General features: G+C 36.9%; 2 protein-coding genes across 3 annotated transcripts; one reads left to right on the top strand and one right to left on the bottom strand.

The window, feature by feature from the left end:
• The first annotated feature begins 4,318 nt into the window (after positions 1 to 4,318).
• Positions 4,319 to 18,892, top strand: LOC143356441 (uncharacterized). Its single transcript, XM_076792141.1, has 11 exons — positions 4,319 to 4,488; positions 10,641 to 10,796; positions 11,839 to 11,968; positions 12,273 to 12,390; positions 13,854 to 13,935; positions 15,594 to 15,645; positions 16,168 to 16,252; positions 16,724 to 16,820; positions 17,081 to 17,964; positions 18,206 to 18,409; positions 18,622 to 18,892. Exons 2-11 carry the CDS (start codon positions 10,673 to 10,675, stop codon positions 18,754 to 18,756), a joined length of 1,911 nt encoding a protein of 636 aa, XP_076648256.1. The 5' UTR covers positions 4,319 to 4,488; positions 10,641 to 10,672; the 3' UTR covers positions 18,757 to 18,892.
• A 469-nt stretch (positions 18,893 to 19,361) lies between these two features.
• LOC143356455 (dynein light chain Tctex-type protein 2B) lies at positions 19,362 to 21,231 on the bottom strand. 2 transcript variants are annotated; one of them, XM_076792165.1, is made up of 4 exons: positions 20,936 to 21,231; positions 20,445 to 20,578; positions 20,237 to 20,370; positions 19,362 to 19,930 (listed from the first exon to the last, which is right to left on the bottom strand). In XM_076792165.1, the coding sequence occupies exons 1-4, from the start codon at positions 21,139 to 21,141 to the stop codon at positions 19,883 to 19,885; spliced, it is 522 nt and encodes a 173-aa protein (XP_076648280.1). In that variant the 5' UTR covers positions 21,142 to 21,231; the 3' UTR covers positions 19,362 to 19,882. The 2 variants fall into 2 exon arrangements, with proteins under 2 accessions (XP_076648280.1, XP_076648279.1); XM_076792164.1 differs by having other exon boundaries at positions 19,362 to 20,370.
• Positions 21,232 to 21,626: the final 395 nt, after the last annotated feature.

The raw sequence follows: 21,626 nt of genomic DNA, 5'->3' as shown, positions 1-21,626 counted from the left end.
CGTCTACTTCTATTTCGGTTCCTCTATTGTATTGTGTCTAATTATTATTAGTCTGTTTCAGATAAACTTCAACAGATGAGCAAATTTATCGTCGAACGAAGACACCGCATCGATCGAAGACCGCATTATTTGTAAGATAGTATTAGTTGTCGAGCAATTATTGTGTTAGATGCAGTTTGTTAAATTTGCTTGTTGATTTGGGTCACAGCCTTCTGCTGTGACTAGTCGGTAGTGACCAGAGCCTTCGGCTCTGGTCCGCTCCTTTCATTTATCTTTTTTGCAAATCTCAGCCTTCTGCTTTGATTTTTTTTTATTGTTGCCTCGCGACTCAGAGCCTTCTGCTCCATATTCATTTTGTCTCACATTGTTCAGAGACTTGTCCCATTTAGTTTCCTTTTCTTGCCACAATAATTGCTCGACTGGCGTGCGTGAGTTAGTTGTTAAGACTGTTTATCGTCGTTGTAATTATGTCGAGTAATTATTGCCCTAACTTCACTTTGATCGTCTCGATTTTTGATTCCGACACAGCCTTCTGCTGTGTCGGACCTTGCTTGTATGTACCAGACCGGTTGGTACCGGTGCTCGGCGTAGATCCATTGAGAGGGATGTTCGAGAGACCTGTTCACTCGTGTAAAATCCTCCCTGCCGTAAGTCCACCCGAGTCGCCTCAACGCTAGTCGTTGCCTGGCGACAGGTGGGTGGGGGAAACTTAGGGTATCGTTTGAACGCTTCTCTCGGCCATCGCTCTTCGTGAGGACACATCGGGTATCGGTGCTGGCTGGAGTTGGTTCTGCAAGCATTGTACGCGTCGCGTCACCCTCGATCCAGAGCCTTCTGCTCTGGTTCGGTTTTGTTTCTCTCTTTGAAAGAATCAGAGCCTTCTGCCCGATTCGTTCTTGATCCCCCGTGGATCGGAGACTTCTTCTCCGATTCACACCTTTTGCTCCGCAATAATTACTCGATATACGCTAAATGGTAAAGTGACTTTTTCCGTCTGTGGAAAAGTAATCTTTCCCATTTAGCGATCTGCGAAATTTAGTGTGTAATATTGTAAATCGTCATTGTAAGAAAGGGCGTCAGAAGGAAGCGTATTGAATTCCTTCTGGCTTCCTTTCGGGTCTCTCGTGCAGCAACCTCCTCGTGGTGAGACCTGGGCAATCGGTATTATTCTCTATTTGTAAGAACTTTTAGTATCTTACAAATAGAGAATAATATCGAGCTAATAGCTGCTGATTTATAATTCGCGATAACATTGTAAAATATAATTTAAGACTTACTAATTATAAAAACTTGTGTATTCAATTGAATTGTGTCAGAATTTACTTTAGGCTAGCTCGGGATGAGCCAAAGTGGGTCTTCAATGCTTTCCTCGTTTTCCCCTGGTCCACCTTCAGCTTCTTGGTGAGCTCCTTTGAATTACTAACCGAAAAACACAGTTTTTCATCGTCACCTTTTTTCCTGGATTTCTAATTGAAATTTGCTTCGGAACTTTTCAAAAGTCCCTTTTCTTAAAATTGAAATTTTTCCTAAAATTGGTATTCCTTTCATTTATTATAGGTATATGGTCTAAGCTTCTCGTGGATGTAGTTGCAACATTTGTCGTTCGTCAGTGTAGAGGGCGTAAGAAATCTAGTTGTTGTTAACGATGTCGGTATTTCAGATCGTGAGACACGAAACCCCATATGGTGATTGGTCTACTCCTATACTTCGTCTGTGGTAATAGCATAAGGTGACTTGCGTACTCCTACGTCTCGTTTGTAATATTAGTTCCACAATATTAGTTCCGATCGATACGGCAGGATATGACACAGAAATGGTAAGGGGGCTCTAGAGTCCTGAGAAAAGTGAGACAAAAAAATACATTGGGTGATTGGTCTACTCTTATTTCTCGTTTGTGTTCAGCATTTTAGCAATTTTTACTACATAGTCGTTTTTAGTTCTCTTTAAATCCAGAACTGTATATTCGCGCCCTCCATCGTAGAAATTGCAGATTGGCTAGAGAGTCATTAAAATTGTCGTTAGATGGTGGCATCTGATAAAAATCTGCTGTTGGCAGACTCTGTTGCCAATATTGCACTAGGTTGCGGAAACAGATGGGTAGACCCCGTGGTCGTGTAGCGCTGGGGTAATACTGTTTTAATATTACAATACGAACTATAAATTAGTATTATAATAATTGCTATAAGGGAAGAAATAGGTTAGTTCGAAGAAATTGAATATGTATAAAAATGTGTTTCAGAATCTTGACAAATAAACCATTTTGAAACCATAGATTTGTTGTGTATTCTGTTGTTTCATATCGTAATGCGAAATGAGATATAAAAACTGGATCTTATTCGTATTCGTAAACACTGTAGACAGGTGTCGTGTAATGTTTGGTGCGAGTTTTTAAAATTGCGTAATGATGGAAATAAGATTGCGTGCATGCAGAGTTTCATAAATATTCATATTTTATCGAAATATTTTTATTCCTGGTAAGATGTTTCATAACCATCGATTCCATCATTTATGTGTTTGTGATATATGCATTTGATTCTGTCAGGTTTTACGGAATAGACATAAGTCATGAACCATAAAATATATTTTATATTCAAATTCTATTCCCGTTAATAAATCCACAATTCGTATTTATCCATAAGATTGTCGTTCACATTAAAATTGTATGCTCCGCGTGTCATATAAATTCTTCACGCTAAACTAAAATATTAAAAATTACATTTACTATGTTTTATTTGACTAAGCAGAATGAGAAGTATTTACTTGTGAATTTATATTTTGTTATTTATGTTTTACAAGTAACTTGGGTAAAATAATTTTATTATATATTAAACCGAAATAATTTTTTTTTAATTTTGTTTTTATGTCGCTTCAACTGCTAGATTATTAGCGACATCGTGATATAAGCTAGATAGATAGATTATATTATTTGATTTATCAATTTGGTTTCCTTAATAAATTCAAGTAGGTCTTGTACTTTCTTATCTTTTAAGTTATCCTTGAATTGTTTATGTAAACAGTATGCATAATTTGAAATACCGTTGGTTTACTGTATGACGTTTACAACTTCCATAATTCATTGAAATGCAGGGTAACCATATTAGTATATTTAATTGTTTGAGAATATACAGGTGTCGTTACTGCCATAAATAACGATTCTCACAGCGGAAACGAATGGAAGGGATGGCGTGGGCGTTGGAAAATAAGTATGGTGTAGGCAGGAATGTATTCCGATCAAGAATGTCAATATTCTGTCTCGAAATTATCAACGAAACTGTTCCTATATTACGCAAACAATAAGTTGTAGATAAAAATACGTCTTTATGATTTCTTGTGAATCGTAACGGGCAGAAAGGTTACATAACTGTAACGAGGTTAAGATAAATTAATCTGTGATTTAGTTTTTGTACATGTGATCATTGAAATGAAATCAACGTTAAAACTGTGCTGAATTAATGTGCGATGCCGTCATTTGTAAATATGTTCTGTAGCTACCACTGGATTATCTGCAGTATCGTTAAAACAACATGCGAAGTGTACTAATCCGGGAAGCATGAATAGATTTAGAATTATTATTAAGAATCATAAATATACAAATTTATATTTCCACTTCTCTAATGAACTGTAATTCCTAGTTTGATTTAATATTTTTCAACCATTTTCCGCTCCATTGAGAAAAATTTTCCCTAAAATTAAAGAACAAGTTCTCTAAAAATTCCAAAAATAAAAAATGGGAGAATGTATTGTAAACATTTCCAAAGTGGATTATACATTTGCTTTGTCCAGTATCGAATTCTTAAGGACAAAGAAGTGTTAATGCTGTGAGACAAATAATACGTAAACGGGTGAACAAACACATAAAAAAAAAATCGATTCGATTAAATGTTTCATTTAAAACTTCATATAATTAAAAAAAAAAAGGTTTTCTATACCCTTCAACTTCTCAAATATCTTATAAAATGAGTTTTCAATTCCCAACTTCGAAAGCTGTTACCACCCCTTCAACGTGGACGAAGGCCAACAAACAAATGCCTATCCAATATTTTTCTGAGAACAATCTCTCACGGAAAAATCGGTTTATATAACGCGAACAAGATCCCTCGCGGGTTTAAAATTTACCGGTTGAGATCAGAAATTGATTTTAGACTGAAAAATATAAATCCCCCAGCCGGGAGATGCAGAAACGACTGGTTCGATTCAAATTCGGCCCACACTGTTTCTCAATTCCTTTGAAATTGACGTGATCGACGAATCGAGCACCTGACTCGTGGAAACCTGTTTGCGCATGCGCGCGCGCTAGTGTTGCAACGCGAGCGATTCGCCAAGTGGATCGAGTCAGTGTTGGACAGACACTGTACGGTGTCACGTGCGCCTATCTTTTCGACTAATTAATCGAACGACACGCTCGACGCGCGAAAATTGCCGACGAAACGAAAGCGAAAAAGGCGAACGGTGTACGGTCGTGAATATCGGATTACCCTTTCTCGCGAGGTGAGTATCCGAGCTCTTCGATAATATTGGCATCACTTGCAAAAAATCCTCGCCTTTCTCAAATTTATCTCGGCTTCGGATCTCTCCAATATTAATTCCTAATTCGTTCAATTGCCCAATCCAAGTGAACCCCATAAGATCGTCTTTCGAGAGTTTTCTAAAATTATTTTTCGCGTAGGTAGTTCAACCACGATCGGGAACAATAGATTCCTAATTGTTCATTTTGTTCGCAGTTTGTTGAACCGAAGGTAAGCAGAAAGAAAAATCCGTTTAAGTCAATAGCAACTTTTGATAGTGACTGCTAAAAATTCGCTACTAGCTTATTGTGGAATTATTTAAAAAATTACTTGAAAGTGCGTATAGAAAATTGACGGGGAATAGTCATAATGTATATCATACTGTAACTATGGAAATGAGTGAGCGTTAAATATTCGCCGATCCTAGCAGAAGACTGCTAACGTTGAATTACTGCGAATGCAGTGGTCAACATGCCAGCGGTGCAGCAATTAATTTCGCCGCATTAAAAAACTCTCGTCGTCTCTAAGAGGCTGCACGAACAGTAGCAGTCGTTATGCTACGTACATGTATATGTGTCACTAGTGAAGGCGCCTCATCCCGCCGGACACACAAAAACACCAGTCCCTGTTTGAGCCACTTATTTTAAGTGCAGCATGAGTCTGCTTATATTTCAAATTTTAATTCATACTATGCTGCCCGCTGACGTAGGTTTCCCAATTTTTAATCTGAATCGAATCTTTAAATTGCTATCGAAATTAGAAATACCAATACTAATACCTTTTTGTTTTTGATATTATCTTTTGTGGGTGTATTGAATTAAATTAAATGTTTAAATTCAACGGTTTTAGACACATTGGATTGAATCGTCAATTTTTAATTTTAATCGAATTGTTGGTAATTGAATTTAAATACTTAGGTATGCTAAATTGAATCATTGGTATTGAAATTCGAATTGTGTTGAATCGAATCAATTGATGTTTGAATGAAAATTCTGTATTCAATTGCTACCGTTTACAATGGATTTAAAAAAATTTTATCTTGCATAAAGATCCACCAGTCTAGTGATAATACAGTCAACCAACGTAAAAATACAACGTTCTGCTCGCCTTCTTTTGTTTGTCGCGCAACGGCACGTACACGTTTCCGTATAATTTAAACCGAAGGATAAAAAAAAGTGCAGTGTGTACCAGTTTCAAAATAAACGGCCTATACGATTCGGGCGGGCACAAAAATGAACGCCACAAATCCCGAATGTTAAATATGCGTCGCGTTTATTTTACGAGTGTGACTCAGAGACTATTTTCTTCGCGCTCGAACTCTGTTTTCGATGTTTCTGCTCATCATTTTTCTTTCCTCGAAAGATCTACGGTACGCGCGATCATTCGAAAAAGAATATTCGCGAGAGATCGAATTTTATGCTACTCGGAGGTTTTTCTATAAATAATAATTCAATTTCACGTCAAGAACAATCAAATTTTTGGCGTCAGAAATTCAGCAAGGTTAATGATCGACTTTATTTCTTGCAAGACTCTTATTCAAATTGTTCATTGTCCAACAAATACTCCATTATGCTTATATATAAAAAGAAGTAACGCATAAATTGTTTCTCAGTTCAGCATGATAAATTAATTTTTGTGCTTTAAAGTAAGACACAACATAGACTTTCTTCGGGTAAACAAATTGTTAACGTTACACACATACACACACACACACAAGCGCGCACGCATTATTGACCACACATTAGTCAGATCACATCAGTAATCTGCGTTTGTGATTCCACATTTATTCCAAAATATTTTTGTGTACACCGAAATAAAGAAAAAATGTTGTGTCCCCGAGCGTCGCCAAATTGTTCAAAAACTGAATGAAGCATTTGTGAGAAAAACGGAGCAGCAGACGAAAGTTTTGTGATTCATGTGAATTCTATTTAATTAAGATCTCAATTTGTGGCGCTGCCGAGCGCACTGTCAATTAGAGAGATGATGAAGAGACGCGATCCAATCACGTTCTTCGTCGCAAACGTAATCCAGCGAGCAGACGACCGTTCTTGGTACACGGGCGGAAGGTCAAACCCCACTTTCCGACTTCGTGGATTTTTTACTATGTAAGGTACACGTCAAGGATCATTTTGATCATGCTCTTGTGGCAGCAGAATTTCAGAATGTCACCCTAATATTTTATTGTTTTATTGTCCCAGTCATAAGGTAAGGGACACAATTACTATGGGGGCACCAGTTACTATATTATTTATACTTATTTTTAAAGCATACAAAAATTCAATATCTCTGTTTTAGTATTCATGGTGCTTCAAAAATAAGTATAATTAACATAGGCACAGTAATTGGTACCCTCACAGTAATTGGGTCCCTTACCCTAGTTATTCCCAAGGATCGAAATAAACGATCTTTCGTTTCTAAAATTGTTCAGACTTGAATGTTTTATTTAAGAAAATATCGTGGAGCTTTTATAGGAAAGAACATTACCTAAAAAATATACCGTTGTGAGTGGTGTGCATAATCGCCTATTGCTTCCGTAATGTAGTGATTACATAATTGGTATTTACGATTCTTAGGGTAACGCTTGAATATTGTGCTCGGTAAATATTTGCTGAATACATTCTTTTATATTTTTAAGAACGACGTATTCAAAAACACGATTAAGATCAACTTGAGTATATAGAAATTTTTGAACGCACACAAAAGAAGTTTTACCATGTACCAGGAAAGATCGAATGGCGATCGTGCGACTGTTTCCGCGTTTGTTGTTCAAGAACTCGTGCCAACTCTTTCGCATCAGTTGCCAATTTTACCTTCGAAAATAAAAGGAATTAGTTAAGGTGCGGAAAACAAACGAGACGCTAGGTTGTGGAGATTGATTTAGGTGCAAACACTGACACTCGTACGACTCAACTATTCAACATAATAAGGGGTTTCTTTGTCGCAAAAACGTCGATCGCCTTTGCAAAATTTATGCAGAATGGATTTATAATTATCCACTCTTCCTATGCCGTAATGACGAAACCTGCTTTCTCACCGGACCAAGCAGACGTGAAAAATAAAAGGAAAAAAGAACTTGTACAATCTGCAAAAGAAGAGAGACCGGATTTCATTTCGATTTCTACAAATTCTTCTTTCGCATAAAATCTCACTATAATGCTGCTGATGTAACGAAGTGAGAATCACGAGATGCACGATCGAATCACGTTTTTTTTTATTCCTGGCATACGTAATACAGTTAACATTGTCCTACTTTCTTGAAACACAGAAGTTCTTTGAAAGCTGACACATAACTCACACAGTAGTAATTTATACATATGTATTTCCTACCGTACGATATTACTTGTTGCTACTGAAAACATGAACGTGTACTATACTGTCCGCGAAACACTACTCGTCGCAATGAACAAAATTAGGTAGATCGTTGAAAATGTATTAAAAGAATTGACAACTGTACTGCAATTATGTAAACTTGCGACGAATAGAGTAAGGGACCCAATTACTGTGCCTATATTAATTATACTTATTTTTAAAGCATATATATGTATATATATCTTTTTTAATATTCACTATACTTGGATGTGATTGGGTCCCTCACCGTATGCACCGACAGTTATTAATTCAGTTAGAAATTCCAGAAGTAAATATATTTGATAATATTGCATGCGACTTTTGTTGTAATACCAATAAACGCGCGATAAATATTTTGAACCGTCTGGTCTAATGTTAAAAGCCGCATGAAAGTAAACATTTCATGGGCTGATTCTTCTTCTTTCCTAGCGCATTTATCAGAGCAGACATTAATTACAGTCTAGTCTATCAAAAAACTTATTTATTTCGAGAACAAACTAGGCATGTAATACGATAAAAATTAAATGAGTCAGATTCTCCAATTTTAAACGCAACGCTTGCGCAATTGCGCTCAGAATCAGATCAACCGCGGTCATCACCATTTTGATTCGCGCGAAGGCCTCGATCAGCGGTGCACAATGTCACTACCACTCTTTTAACGATTTGACACGAAAGGTCACACCTCGTAATCATTCACAATCACGAAAGTACACGGAGCATTGAATTCTCTGAAAATTACTTTAATCAGTGTCACGATTACTACAGATTAGAATATTGATATATTTATCAACATCAACTTCATAATTTAGTACGTTTAATTATTCAACCATTTTTATGAATGAACAACCTTCTTGTATTATCATAAAAATTATGAAAAATCTAAATAAATTAAATTAAATCGTAAAAACGTTTAAAAATTTAAGAATATCGATATATCGTGTCCAACTTGTCAAAACTATTAAAGAAGGAAACAAGTTTCTACAGGATGGTCCAAAATGACCATTTCAAATGGTCTAGTGACTTTTAGGCCACTCTGTATTTGGCTGGTGTCGTTTCTAATTGACGTAGACAGATTTTACTATGCATAAAGATCCACAGCCTGCGTACGAAAATTAGTATGGTGCTCAACTCGTGGATTTCAGACAGTGAATAAGATCGCAATTAAAGTATGGATAATTGAATTGCAGCAACATTTTCACCGCAGAAAATGTGAGGATAAGTGACCGAATAGAGTACGATTCACAGAATTTATCTCTCACTCCGATCTTTCCCAAATGACTCGATAAAATGGTGGGATGGGAGCAATCGAAGTTTTCGAAGTACGCTCACGGACTTGCTCGAGCAGAACAATTTTTGTTCGACTTGTTGGGAGAATACAAATTCTAGAAACCGCCCGGATACACGTTTCAAGGTTTAGTAGTGATCATACGAGTGCGCGTCTCCTCCGCAGACGGTTCTCGGAAGGCCTCCTTGGCCCCTTTGCCCCATTCGCATCGATGTCTCCGTCGGAAGAACACACGGCCGTTAACCATTTCCCGAGGAAACTCCGTTGCGAACGCTGCACACGCCACCTTTCATTTTCTTCGTTTGTTAATTATGGGATTGGATGCGTACATCGCGATGAAACAATTCCAATCCAACGACAAAACATTTTTCTTATTTTACCATGCAAATTCACACCATGCACTTAAAGTTTTAGGTGGTGGTTACAAAGTAGAAGAACAAAATTTTCCGATGCTTTCAGACACATTTCGTAGCATTCTCAAGACAAATGTCATCAGATAATTCACACCGCGGTCTCAGCCAAAAACGTCTCGCAAACTTTTAAATGTGTCCAGATATTTTTTTGTAAGAAATTTTAACGGATGCTTTATTTGAAAGAAATTTTTGCGGAATTTTATCAACTTGAATCTTTTTCTTGGCAAGTGTGGAGCGCTTTTTGCGGGTCGGTTTTATTAGAGAACGGTCAAGACAGCGATAAATTTCAGTTCGCAAGTTAGCATCGGATACGCCCAGCATTACACGCGCCCACTTAATTCGAAATGCCACTGCTTTAGCCCACAAGTGACTTGAGCTCGGCCAATAAACCGGCTTCAGGTATTCACTGCGAAAGTTCCTGCTCCGCGCCTCTAGATCCAGTTTCTCGATCTCTTCGAATCTGCCATATTTATAAACGTGCAGCTTCTATAAATAGGACCTCTGTTACGTCCTATATTCAGATGAGGTGTAACAACAAGAGCCGAGGAAAAGTCGCTCGGCACAGAGCTTTCCCCTAAAAACATAGACGCGACGACTTGTGCTCGTAAAAATCGTCCGAGCTGCGTATTATTTTCCTAGCACGGTGGTACGATCCTCTTCGAAAATAGCTGTTCGTGAACTTGACATTAGGAACAAAGGGCAGACACGACAGAAAGCGTCGATAATTGTTACGGATTTTATAGAAACATGGAACAGTATAAGCATTAGAATTTAGAACTGTCCTAGTATTACTGTTGACCTATTAAACTCAGTAAGAAGAGAAATCAATTTTTATTTTGCTCCAGTTCGTTGCAATCGAGGCAAAGAATTTTTATTTTCCATAAAAATCGGAAGTCTAGTAATTATTAGCAAACACTGGTACACGAAGAGTAAAATAATTGATTTGTTATTTATAATTCTGCATACAAGTACACGTATGTGTGTGGTGCAATGATTGCTTTGTTCTCATCTCTTTTTACTCTGCAAACGCACGTTTGGTCTGTTCATCAGTTGTTAATAGATCGATGTATATCGTTTTTGTTTCGTCAGGTTTCGTGAGGCAGGGAATTAAGCAGAACGCAATGTCAACGGCGATAAGGGAGAGAACGACTACACGCAGCAGCAGAAAGATCGTGAGTCATGGCAGTCCTATATCTGGCCAGAGCCAGGTTGCGACCACGGCCAACAGCCTCGAAAACAATTTAGGTAAACCTTTAAATGTGCCACTCGATGTGTAATCCTACCCTACGAGCAATTGTTTTACAAGTAATACGAATGGTTTAATCCGTGCAATGCCCTCCATTTCTCGGTATTACAAAAGGTGTAAGAATTTATCTCATAAATGTTGCTTAACCTGCTAAAAACTTTCTTGTATTTTAGTTTTTTTTACCCTAACATTATCATCAATAATATAAAAATGTTGACTGCGTGACATCTTCGCAGCTGCAATAATTTCAGTTTCTCTGTCCTTATTGATTTCGTAGAAGAAAACGGGACATTTATATTTATTGAAAATGGCCTGTTCCCTCCCTTTTACTTCAGAACTTAAAAATAAGGTTCTATAGCTGGCGCGATTAACCTATTTAGAACAGCTAAGAGATACTACAGTTGTTCAAGCATATGTGGTTGTGACATTGTTAATGAGTATGATGGGAATCGATAAAATGAGGAACCAATGCCGAGTTCAGCACAGCGTAGGACCGTAAAGGGTTAAAATGTAACTGCTTGTGTTTGATTTTTAAATTCAGCTAGAACTTTTGCAATCATCTTATAGATCAACGATGACCTCGAAGAAGCAAGTTTAATGCTACGGAATATAAAATTGTTCGGTAAAGATTTTAATAGGGTAAGGGATCCAGTTACTGTGGGGGAACCCGTCACTGTGCCTATATTAATTACACTTACTCTTAAAGCAAAACGAATATTAAAAAGGAGATATTAATTTTTTTTCATTAAAATCATTTCTCAACCTGGGGTGCGTGCACCTCTGAGGGTGCGAAGAAGTGTTCCAGGGGTGCAAGAGAAATTTCGAGGGCAAATTTATTTTTCAATAAATACATTATCTTGCAATAGATGTAATTTTCTAAATAAAGAAACAGAAATTTTTCAAGGGGGTGCTCAAACTTCTTTGGAAGTCAACAGCTTTTTATCTGAATTTCTACATAAGCTAGCTTTAGTACACCCATACATCACATGAAGATTGCTGTGGAATAGAAGTAGTGCAAAACGGCGTCTTTAACGATTGCAGACGCTCTTCTTGAAGACTTGCAGACAAGCGTGTCGAGAAGTGCCACCCCAAGCCGAGGAGGCAGAGCACTCTCACCCCAAGTGGAGTATCGCGTGGCTGCAAATCCAACCAAGGTGGTCTCTGAGGGCAGGTAAGCGAATCTTGAAAACTTTGCTTATCGTAAAAGTGCCATTTTCAACCTCAATTAATGCATTAAGCGTCGAACATCGACCCCGAAAATTCCCATCAGCTCAAAATAATTTAATTAATAAAACTGAAACTGAAGCGTCGACACCTACGATTTATTGATTATTAATTTATTCTACGATTAAGTTGATTCGAACTTCTTCGTCGTTCATAGTCTTGAATAATTTCAATATTTTCAAATAAGCACGTTTTCACTGTTCTTCGTTAACAGTTCAAATTAAGAGCGGGTCCTCGCGATCCTGTTTCAGACCAATTTCGCCTAATCGAAGTGCCATGACCACCACAGAGAAATATGTGAGCACTGGACCGAGCGGAGCAGCGAGTGGTATACCTGGCTTGGAATTCATCGATTCAGAATTACAGAATGTAAGTCTTTGTTTCCAAATTCATTTTATAGAAATATTTTCGAACATACGTATACAACAGAGTGGCTTTTGCTCACAGTAATTAAGCCAAAGCTATCGATTAAAAAATGTCCTTTTCCCCCTGTCCTTTTCTACATTCGGCGTGGATCAAAGAATAGTATCTCCTAGCCGATATATGTCCCTGGCTAGACCGGTGCTTTAGACATATATCGTGTAAGCACTGTATACATGATCATCTACATGTATTATTAGTACGATTCGGCACAGCATGAAAATTAAACAAAACTCAAATGAAGAATTTCTTTGTCTTTAATAAGCCTCTTAATTATTTCAAATATTGGGTTCTAACATAAATCTGTTCGGTTGCAAATATAAATATATCCTAATTTTAATGATTGGTTTGTGTAAAGTAACTGTGATATTTGAATAGAAATCCCACTCGAAAATAAATTTTCAATATCGCATTAAAAGAATAGAAAATGCGATGCGCGATGCGATAGATGTGCATACATGCATACGGAGGATGAAGTATGCTGCACAATAGCGAACACGTAAACCACAGGCTTTCAAACTGGTATATACAGCTAAAAGATAAACTAGGATAGAAACTCTAAGCAAATTACATCTCCTTGCATCTTTGGTTTTTACAGTCAAAGCTGTTATTCCGTATGCAAATGAGAATAGGCGGCGTTCTTAGACGTGCGAACGGCTTCGGGGCTGAAATTTTATCCGGTGATCGGCGGGATGCGCGCAGTAAATTACACTCGCAACTAATCTACATTTTCATTGATTGCCGGAACTCGCAATTACCACGAACTCTTTCACGCATAATTTACCATCCTCCAATACATCACGCCAAATGTCAGACTTTGTGACAAAAGTGCTTTCTCTTTTCTTGCGCAACGAATTTTTATTTTCCTTTTAAAATCTCCCTTTATGTATGTAGGACTCATACGATGAGTCAATGAGTCTTCGACATTAAACATTTTTTACACATGTTTATAATTTTATTAAAAAAAAAGAAATACCGTCACATTCGGAAGAGTCTATGAAAGTTTTCTACGCAAGGATGAAAGTTGAAGTTTTGACTCTTCTTTCAAAATCAAATCTCTCAAAAATTGAGGCTGAGAAAGAGCAATTATAAATCTAAAACAATTATAGTTGTCTTAACTATTTATGTGCACGAGCAATCAGTCAGCTCACATTGTGAATGTAACGCAATTGATCATTGGTTCGACCTACAGACGTGCGCAAATCGACGTGAATAGTAATTTATTCGACGTTATTCATTCATGAAAGACTCATTGACTATTTATATTGTACCTGTACAATGTATTCGAAAGACATTACCCAGGAAAAATGATATCGTAAAAATAATAATAGCGAACCAGAATGTCATGATCAGGTTTCTACGATACAGATTTACATAAACATGCTTGACGGTAGTATTCTTGTTTCGTTTAGGTGCAACCTGGCCAAAGCAAAACAATCGCCTACAAACAAGTGTCGTATCAGTACAATAAGAGCCTCGATGGAAAACCAGTTGGTAAGTTTCTCGATTCTACTTTATTTATTTATTTTTTTTCTTAAGCACAGTCGTCAAGAAACTCTTATCGAACATTTGTAAATGCAACCGTACGTTACAAAATTAAATGCATCGCCAAAAATCCCAAAAGTAATAAGTTATAGGAGTATTTCGATACTGTCCGACTACTATTGCAGTTCGTGAATATTAAAACGGTTCTCTCTACGATGCGATACGGCTTATACATTCTGTAAACTCTAAAGCGTGTTCACGAGGAATCGCGCGCAAGCGCTGGTGCGTTTTGAGCGATCGTGGAAGGAAGGAGAGCTGGTCACTCGTGTCGCTCCTTTTAAGGCGCGGAGCGGCTCTACAGGTATACTGTCAATTAACAATGAGAACGACAAAACGAGGGAGGTTCGATACCTGTCGCGAGATGAAGTTTCTCGCGAAACTTCATTCCCAGCAGGCCATACTCGGCCTAGGCATTTTTGTATGCGTCATTTTTCACATGAATATGTATCAGTGGAAATCTACTGGGACACGCACTCCTTTTTTTATCGTGTCATGATGCGTATGCTCAGAAAAACATAAAATAAAATTTGTAGATTTTTCAAGTACATGAAAACAGTTCACACGGATAAATTGAAGCTTTCCGAAAGAATAACATTCTTAAGAGAAATTCAACACTTTTTTTCATACATTACATGTTTAATTAAATAATCAATAAATAAATGTTTCATGAATTTCCAAATAAAACTTTGGGGAAGTATTGTCCGAAGGTATTGTGTTATACCAACAGAATACAATATTTTTGAAAAATCGGTTTCGTTTATTTTATCGAAGGTCCCAAGGGGTTCAAGGGGCCCCTGGAATAAAAAATTTCGACTGAACAGGGCCAATTGAATTTCATGATTTATATGAAAGTTTTACGCATTTGCAACGGAACTATGGTCGAAAGAGACACGGTAACGTCATCATACAGAGAAGATTTCCAAACCGGCTGACTCTCTGCATGCTAGCGATGCAGCGGCCGACGCGAATGTCTGTGTTGTTTGCGGCAACACGCGACATACACCCATACCCATATTAGGGCTGCGTATAACAGAAGATTGACCCGATTTCTCCGTCCCTCTAGTGTAGTCCCGATGAGAAAATAAGGAAGACGAAAAATGTGAATGGCGATGGGAAGCGAAGAAAGAACACGCGACATTGAGACCCAAGGATGGCCATTGTCGTTGGGTCAGTGGGTGATGGCCGTTCATCGGAAACCTGAATTTCGAGAACAAAAATTCGAACTGAAACCAGTCTAGCTCTGCCGTTCTCTGCCGACACTTTCGCACTTTCCGTTTTACTCATTTTAATGAATATTCGTTCATTAACGCTAGAACTGCAACACCCGTCAGAATGCTTACCAGGCACTAAACAGAGTTTAGTTTAAAATACAATTTTCATTGTAATATGTGCTGTAATGAGGAAGCTTATTCAACAATTTTTTATGAGAACATTTTTTGTTTCGGTTGAAAATGGTATTTGAAAATAACAGTGCGAAAGAAACCGTTTTCAAACAGTTATTCCCTACCTCCATTTCAAATAAAATTTGCCCGGGATCTGGCTCTTAGTGTTCTAGAGTTAATACTACAGTTTGTAAGGTTTACTTATTTTCTATTTGTGTTTTACAGAAACCTGGACAACCCCCGACAATGCTTTAACTACTGGCAGCTCGGCCTTGATGTAAGTGCTCTCCAAAATATCACGCGTATTTGGTACATTGCCAAGAAAGCCTCGTTTCTTCTTCGAATGCATCCTGTTGCGCAGGATTTAACAATGAAAGACGTAAATATAAATTATGCAATCAATATGGGCACAGAAGTGCATAAAAGGCGAATTTCCGATACCTGAGGTCATAATAGTTCTCGACACGAATGTAATCTGATGTAATAGAAGTGACACCTAATGCAAAATACCAAAAAAGACTTTCTTTCACTTATTTCAAAAGTTTTTGAATTTCATGAAATAATTTATTGTCGCTTGTGCCCTCAAGATTACTACTAAATTACTGATTTAGGTTTAACAAAAATATTAAATGTCAATCATGAAGGCATGAAGCGACGACAAATAAGTTTATGACAATTTTTGGAATAAGGGATACAATGATTTTCTTCGTCGGAAGTTCGGGAGGGTTAGAGTTAAGTATATTTTTTCGTTAAACAGAAACCCGTATTATTAGTTTAATGTTTATGTTGCATTTTATAGCGACGATATTCGGGAAAGAACTTACGAAGAGTCTACACTACACCGTGATGCAGAACCCATTGATAGAACACTCAGCAGAGAGCTAGTAAGTACTCCATTTGTAAAAACACTATGAATAAAGTTTAAGGAAACACTAATTTAAAAATTGAAAAGAACTGAAATAACTAAAATTCGTACGAAACAGAAATTATAAACTTGTGTTTCGTTTACTGTTTCTTGTCAGAAAATATAATTTCAAAAAACATCGCGTTTGTGGATTTGCATGTCAGACATTGGCCTTGTTCATAAAGATTAATTTGATTACAATACGCTTGTGCGTCAAACGGTTTCGGGTTAAAACGTTACCTTTTTGTTCTCACAATAACTAACTGAATATTTATTTTCCATTAAATAATTGCTTAATCTGTTATCTTCAGTATTCGAAATTGGGTTCACAAATCTAAAAATCATTTTCGGAATGTTACAAATTTATCCATATACAACAGCTTCTAAAAACCTTAACGCTAGGTGTAAAATTCTAAAAACTGTAATCACTGATATCATACTCATATTTTAGGTATACAATGATGCATATCCATCTCGAATGAAACGAACGTCACCTCTACCCAGGCACAGTACTCAAAAGGAAGTGAAGTATGTCAACGAGACTTCAAGTGAGTATCTGCAAAAATTGAAAAAGTGTACAAAAATCAATGTTTATGAATGAATCTACTTTGATTTGAAATCTATAAAACCGACAGTCTATTGATGAAAATGAAATAGTTTTTTAACACATCTTCGAAAACAATTTTTCTTTAAATTCGTTTTTCTTGATGTAATATCAAGATCGTATAAAAACAGAATCGAGTGCATACGTTGTTAGGTTGAATCTCTGTACCTCATGATTCGATGATAAACTGTTGAATTGTTAAAGGCTACCAAGCGGAACCAGTGGAGTACGTGCCAGTTCCATCACCGACGCCAGCGATCCCTATCAACCTGGCACCAGGTCCCAATACGAAAGTCACAACAACCATCAAAACGTACACATACGAGTTGCCAGGAGCACCTGAATCGTACCTACCAGGTGGCGGTGTGCCAGGACCCGTTATGCTTCCGGGTGACCAGACTATAACGTACACGTTGCCGAAAGGTAGCACTTCTGCGACCGATAAAACGGTCACCTATCAAACCATAACCGAAAACGTACCACCACCGAGAGCACCTGCGGTCAGGTATGGCAGTCCAACGCCGGTCATGGACATCACGAAAAAGTCCACGACCCTACACCAAGAGAAATTCTTCCGCGAAGAACATCTCGGAGGTTCACCGGTGCAACCAACGACAGTCGTCTACCATCCTGGCTCTCCGGAAACTAAAACAACGATTACGCGAAACGAGAAATACTACGCGGTCGATGGTACTTATCCGAACGGCTACGGTCCTGGCGATCGGCCGGATCATCCGGATCAAACAATAAACGAGAGTCACACCACCATCAATCGGATCGAGGAACACTATCCTAGCAGGTCGCCCTCCAGCGGACGATACCCGACACCTGATAAACCGGGAACACCGGTTAATTATTACACCTCGCCGCCACAAACCACCCCACCGCAGTCCACCACGACGATATATAAATTCTCGAACACGACCACGACCGTACCGCCGCACAAGAATGCCGAGGACCACGAGGTCTTGTTACCAAAACCATTTCCAACCGATGGGGTTCAGGTTTGCCCGGCGAAACCTGCCACCACTCAACAGTGCCCGCCCAAAAAGTTGGAGGACCTTATGGCATCGTTCTCGGACACCGAGGTAAATAAGTAGTATAAAGATAAATGAAATTTCCCCTGTGACCTTGAATGACCTTCAATAATTATAGTCACTGAATTCCCAATGGAAGGGTTACGCTGAAAAATAAATTGTTCGTCATTTTAATGTAGAAAATTGATATCCCAAAAATGTTCTATGTCTTATGCACCATTAAACAGTAAAAGATATATTATTAGCGTTAACACGTGCACTATATTTTAATTGTTACTTCATTACCTTTTAGCGGGAAGTGTTGGAGGACATCGAGAAGCGGGAAAGAGTACAACAAAAAGAATCACCTGCCACTAAAAAAGAAGTCGACTTTATACCCCACTCGCCACCTAAAGTGAAGAGTAAAAACGTTGCTGGCCCACCAGTTTATTATCCTCCTGGATCCGCGGAATTTACCAAGAAGGAAGAATCGAGCATGGCAATGTCACAAGCTGGTGTAAGTATACTATGACAAAGTCATTTCTGCCAGAACCACTGAACTTATGCTCGAACTTGGGAAAAACAATGCAAATGTTTAAAACTTGAAACGTTTCACTTTAACGTGTTTACTTACAAGTTAAGGAAACAATAATGTACAACTTTGGAAACGTTGATGTTAGTAATACGTTTCTTTAAAAATATATTTATGAAAATATTGTTTATTCACAGGGTGGTTGGCAAAAGGGTAGCGCAAAATACGAATACGAAGCGTCAAGTAAGAGCAAAACGCAAACCAAGAGCGGCGGTGCTGTTGTCCCTGTGTGTCTTCCCCTTTGTTGTGCCATGCCGTGTTCAATTATGTAATTTATTAATCCAAAAATGTGCCTCGAATTATTAACCATCCGTTATTCGCATAACGTGAAAGTAAAATTGCAATTACAGAGAAAAACCGAAAGAGGAAGTTGTACACAGAAATTAAATTGACATAAAAAGATATTTTCGATATAAATCATTATGTAAATTGTATATCTTATAAAACAGCTTCTGAAGTATTTCTCTAATTGGTTGCTGTCTCTTATATTGTATAACTTTTGGAAATAAGTACTAGAATTGCAAAGATATGAAGTCATCTAACTGGTTTTATTGTTTTAATCAATAATATGAAATACTGATTTAATTATTGTTTCATTTTGCTATATTTACAGAAAATAAGAAACTTATTTATTTTTCTTCTCAGCATCATACAAAATCTTTTAGTGTTTACTGTCATCACGTATATTTACATTTTGTTTTAGTCATACGTAGGTAGCTTACCACTTTTTTCATATATTTCGAAAAATATATGTGGCCACGCGGTAGGGCAATTTTTAACAAATAATTTATTACATATGTAATTTTGTATTATAATAATGTTAAAAATATTCTATATTTTATTTCTTTACTGTCACGTAAACGAAATTATTGCATCATTTTTAATTTTGAGTTTTTATACTACATTCACAATTCATACTTCAATTTTAATATACGACGTATAAAGTAAATAAATCATAATGCAGTAATTTTAGCACAACATATGGTAATTTAAGATAATCTTAACGCAAATGAATTTAGAAAGATGGTGTAGTAGTAGTGATAAGTTTCCGTTGTAGCTTAAAAATATGCCTTATGACATTTCTGTAATTATACTATAATAATACTGTGAATTATGGTGCTATAATAATTGTAGTGAATGAAAGACATAAGAAATCAATGTACTTTCATTGTGAAGTTAAGTATGTGTACATACAAACACTATCTTTAAGTATGTATCAATAATTGTGCCATGTTGAAACACGTATTATCAAGTAATAAAAATAGCTTCTACTTTAATAAAGCAATTTCCTCCTCCTAGATGTGTGATCGCATATTTATTTTCCCTTCTTTCACCATCATCTATAATATAGTTTTTGTTAATAAGTTACCACATTAACCTGAGAGGAACACCATCTTTTTAATAAAAATACACAGCGTACACAGTGGCAACACAGAATATTGTATCCTGAAAAAAATCGATTGTTTTGTATGAAATCCTAATGAACGCAATGCGCACCATGAGAAATGTTTCATCATATCTTATGCGTTCTACCAAAATACTTGGTTTCTTTTAACCATATAAATCACCCTCAATATTTTGTATTTATTATCGATAAAACTATACACTAAAAACTTTGATCTTTAAAAGTTGAGAAGAATATTAAATACAATAACACAACATAATTCAATATAAGAGGTGCACTATGATCTTTTAGACACATATTAATCTGTGCAATAAATTAAAAGTATTAAACATTGTAATGTTCCTTACATTTACAAAACTATCATAAGCATATGTATCAGCCTCTGCATCCCAGATGCACCTCGTACCCATTTTTACCCCAGCACCATGTTGCTCACCCAAAACCACATTTACAAGATATTTGTAACGTTTGAAGTTCAATTCTAAAAGTACACAGAAGATTGTTTGTGTAATTTATTATTAATGTGGTACATTTGCTTTGAACAGGAAATTTCACCTTTAACTTTTTCTCTAATTATATCAGCTATATCTTTAGTCCACTGTACAGCTTCCTGAGCATCATAAACTTTTGTGGAAAGCTGATCGAATAATATATTATGTATAACTTCTTTAGCTCTGAGTGGTTTAAACCTGCGTAAAACATTTTGGTCCTACATAGTTGCATTGTGATTATTAACCCTTTGACTACGTAAGGTTCATACACTGCATTTAGTGTACGATTTTGAGTTAGTACATATTGGAGTCAAAGGATTAAACGGAAAAATGTTTTAACAATGTCAGAATAATAAATAGGTAAGTGTTCTTATATCGGTTTTTAATCGTATTTAATTATTCGTATGTAAAAATGTAAATATAACGTAATATTTGTCCAGAAATAAAATAGAGAAAATAATTTTAATAAAAAAAAGTGAAATGTATGGATGCGTGAGAAAGTATCGTGAACAATGAAACGTAAATGAACATTATTATTCGGATAAATGAAAGTACTTCTCATGTAGTTGGGGACGCATTTGATAAATCCGTTGCTCAGAATGCTCTGTTTCCGCATCTTCAAGAACTTCCAAGTTCACCTGGGTTCTTTCTTTTTCTTCTACTTTCTCTACCGGTGATTCAGACTCATTTTTTTCTCCGGTTCCATTTTCGGATACAATCGCTGTATCTATTTGAGAACGTTCAACGTTTTCTCCCTCCATTTACTACAGTTTGTAGACGCTTACCCTCTTATTTCAATGAGTCTAGGTTAGACCGCCTGTCAAATTGCATTCTATACCCGTCTGATACAAATAAACATGGAACCTGTTAAACCCTGAATGAATAATATAGACAGAGAGGAATGAGAGTGCTCACGCCCGGGGTTTCGGCGTTCCCACTTTCGTGACATCGCCGCTTTAGCATGGCACAGAACCGGTCAGTCTCTCCTGGAACAGAACCGGTCAGTCTTTTAGCATGGCACAGAACCGGTCAGTCTTTCCTGGAACAGAACCGGTCAGTCTTTTAGCATAAGACTGAACGCACATTATTTTTTTAACCAGGATTAGAACGTACAGCTTAATTGTTTTATATGAAATATGTAACTAACATGTAAATCTTGTGTACAAAATCTCTAATTAATATAAATTAAGAATAATATTAATTGTAATGATACGTATTTTATTTTTTTCCAATTTTGTAGTTGCAA

Source organism: Halictus rubicundus, chromosome 8, assembly GCF_050948215.1.
Source record: "Halictus rubicundus isolate RS-2024b chromosome 8, iyHalRubi1_principal, whole genome shotgun sequence".
Lineage (NCBI taxonomy): Eukaryota > Metazoa > Arthropoda > Insecta > Hymenoptera > Halictidae > Halictus > Halictus rubicundus.
The sequence above is the reverse complement of the archived record's forward strand: the minus strand, read 5'-3'. Positions and strand labels throughout refer to the sequence as shown.

What these genes read in the sequence shown, in the direction of transcription:
- LOC143356441 (XM_076792141.1), top strand. Translation starts at nt 10,673, where the DNA reads ATGTCAACGGCGATAAGGGAGAGAACGACTACACGCAGCAGCAGAAAG. An exon ending in CAGCCTCGAAAACAATTTAG is followed by an intron (nt 10,797 to 11,838) that starts GTAAACCTTTAA and finishes TAACGATTGCAG; the next exon opens with ACGCTCTTCTTGAAGACTTG. An exon ending in ACTGGCAGCTCGGCCTTGAT is followed by an intron (nt 15,646 to 16,167) that starts GTAAGTGCTCTC and finishes TGCATTTTATAG; the next exon opens with CGACGATATTCGGGAAAGAA.
- LOC143356455 (XM_076792164.1), bottom strand. Translation starts at nt 21,141, where the DNA reads ATGGAGGGAGAAAACGTTGAACGTTCTCAAATAGATACAGCGATTGTA. An exon ending in CGTCCCCAACTACATGAGAA is followed by an intron (nt 20,579 to 20,935) that starts GTACTTTCATTT and finishes TGTTTTACGCAG; the next exon opens with GTTTAAACCACTCAGAGCTA. An exon ending in AATTAGAGAAAAAGTTAAAG is followed by an intron (nt 20,371 to 20,444) that starts GTGAAATTTCCT and finishes GTGTACTTTTAG; the next exon opens with AATTGAACTTCAAACGTTAC.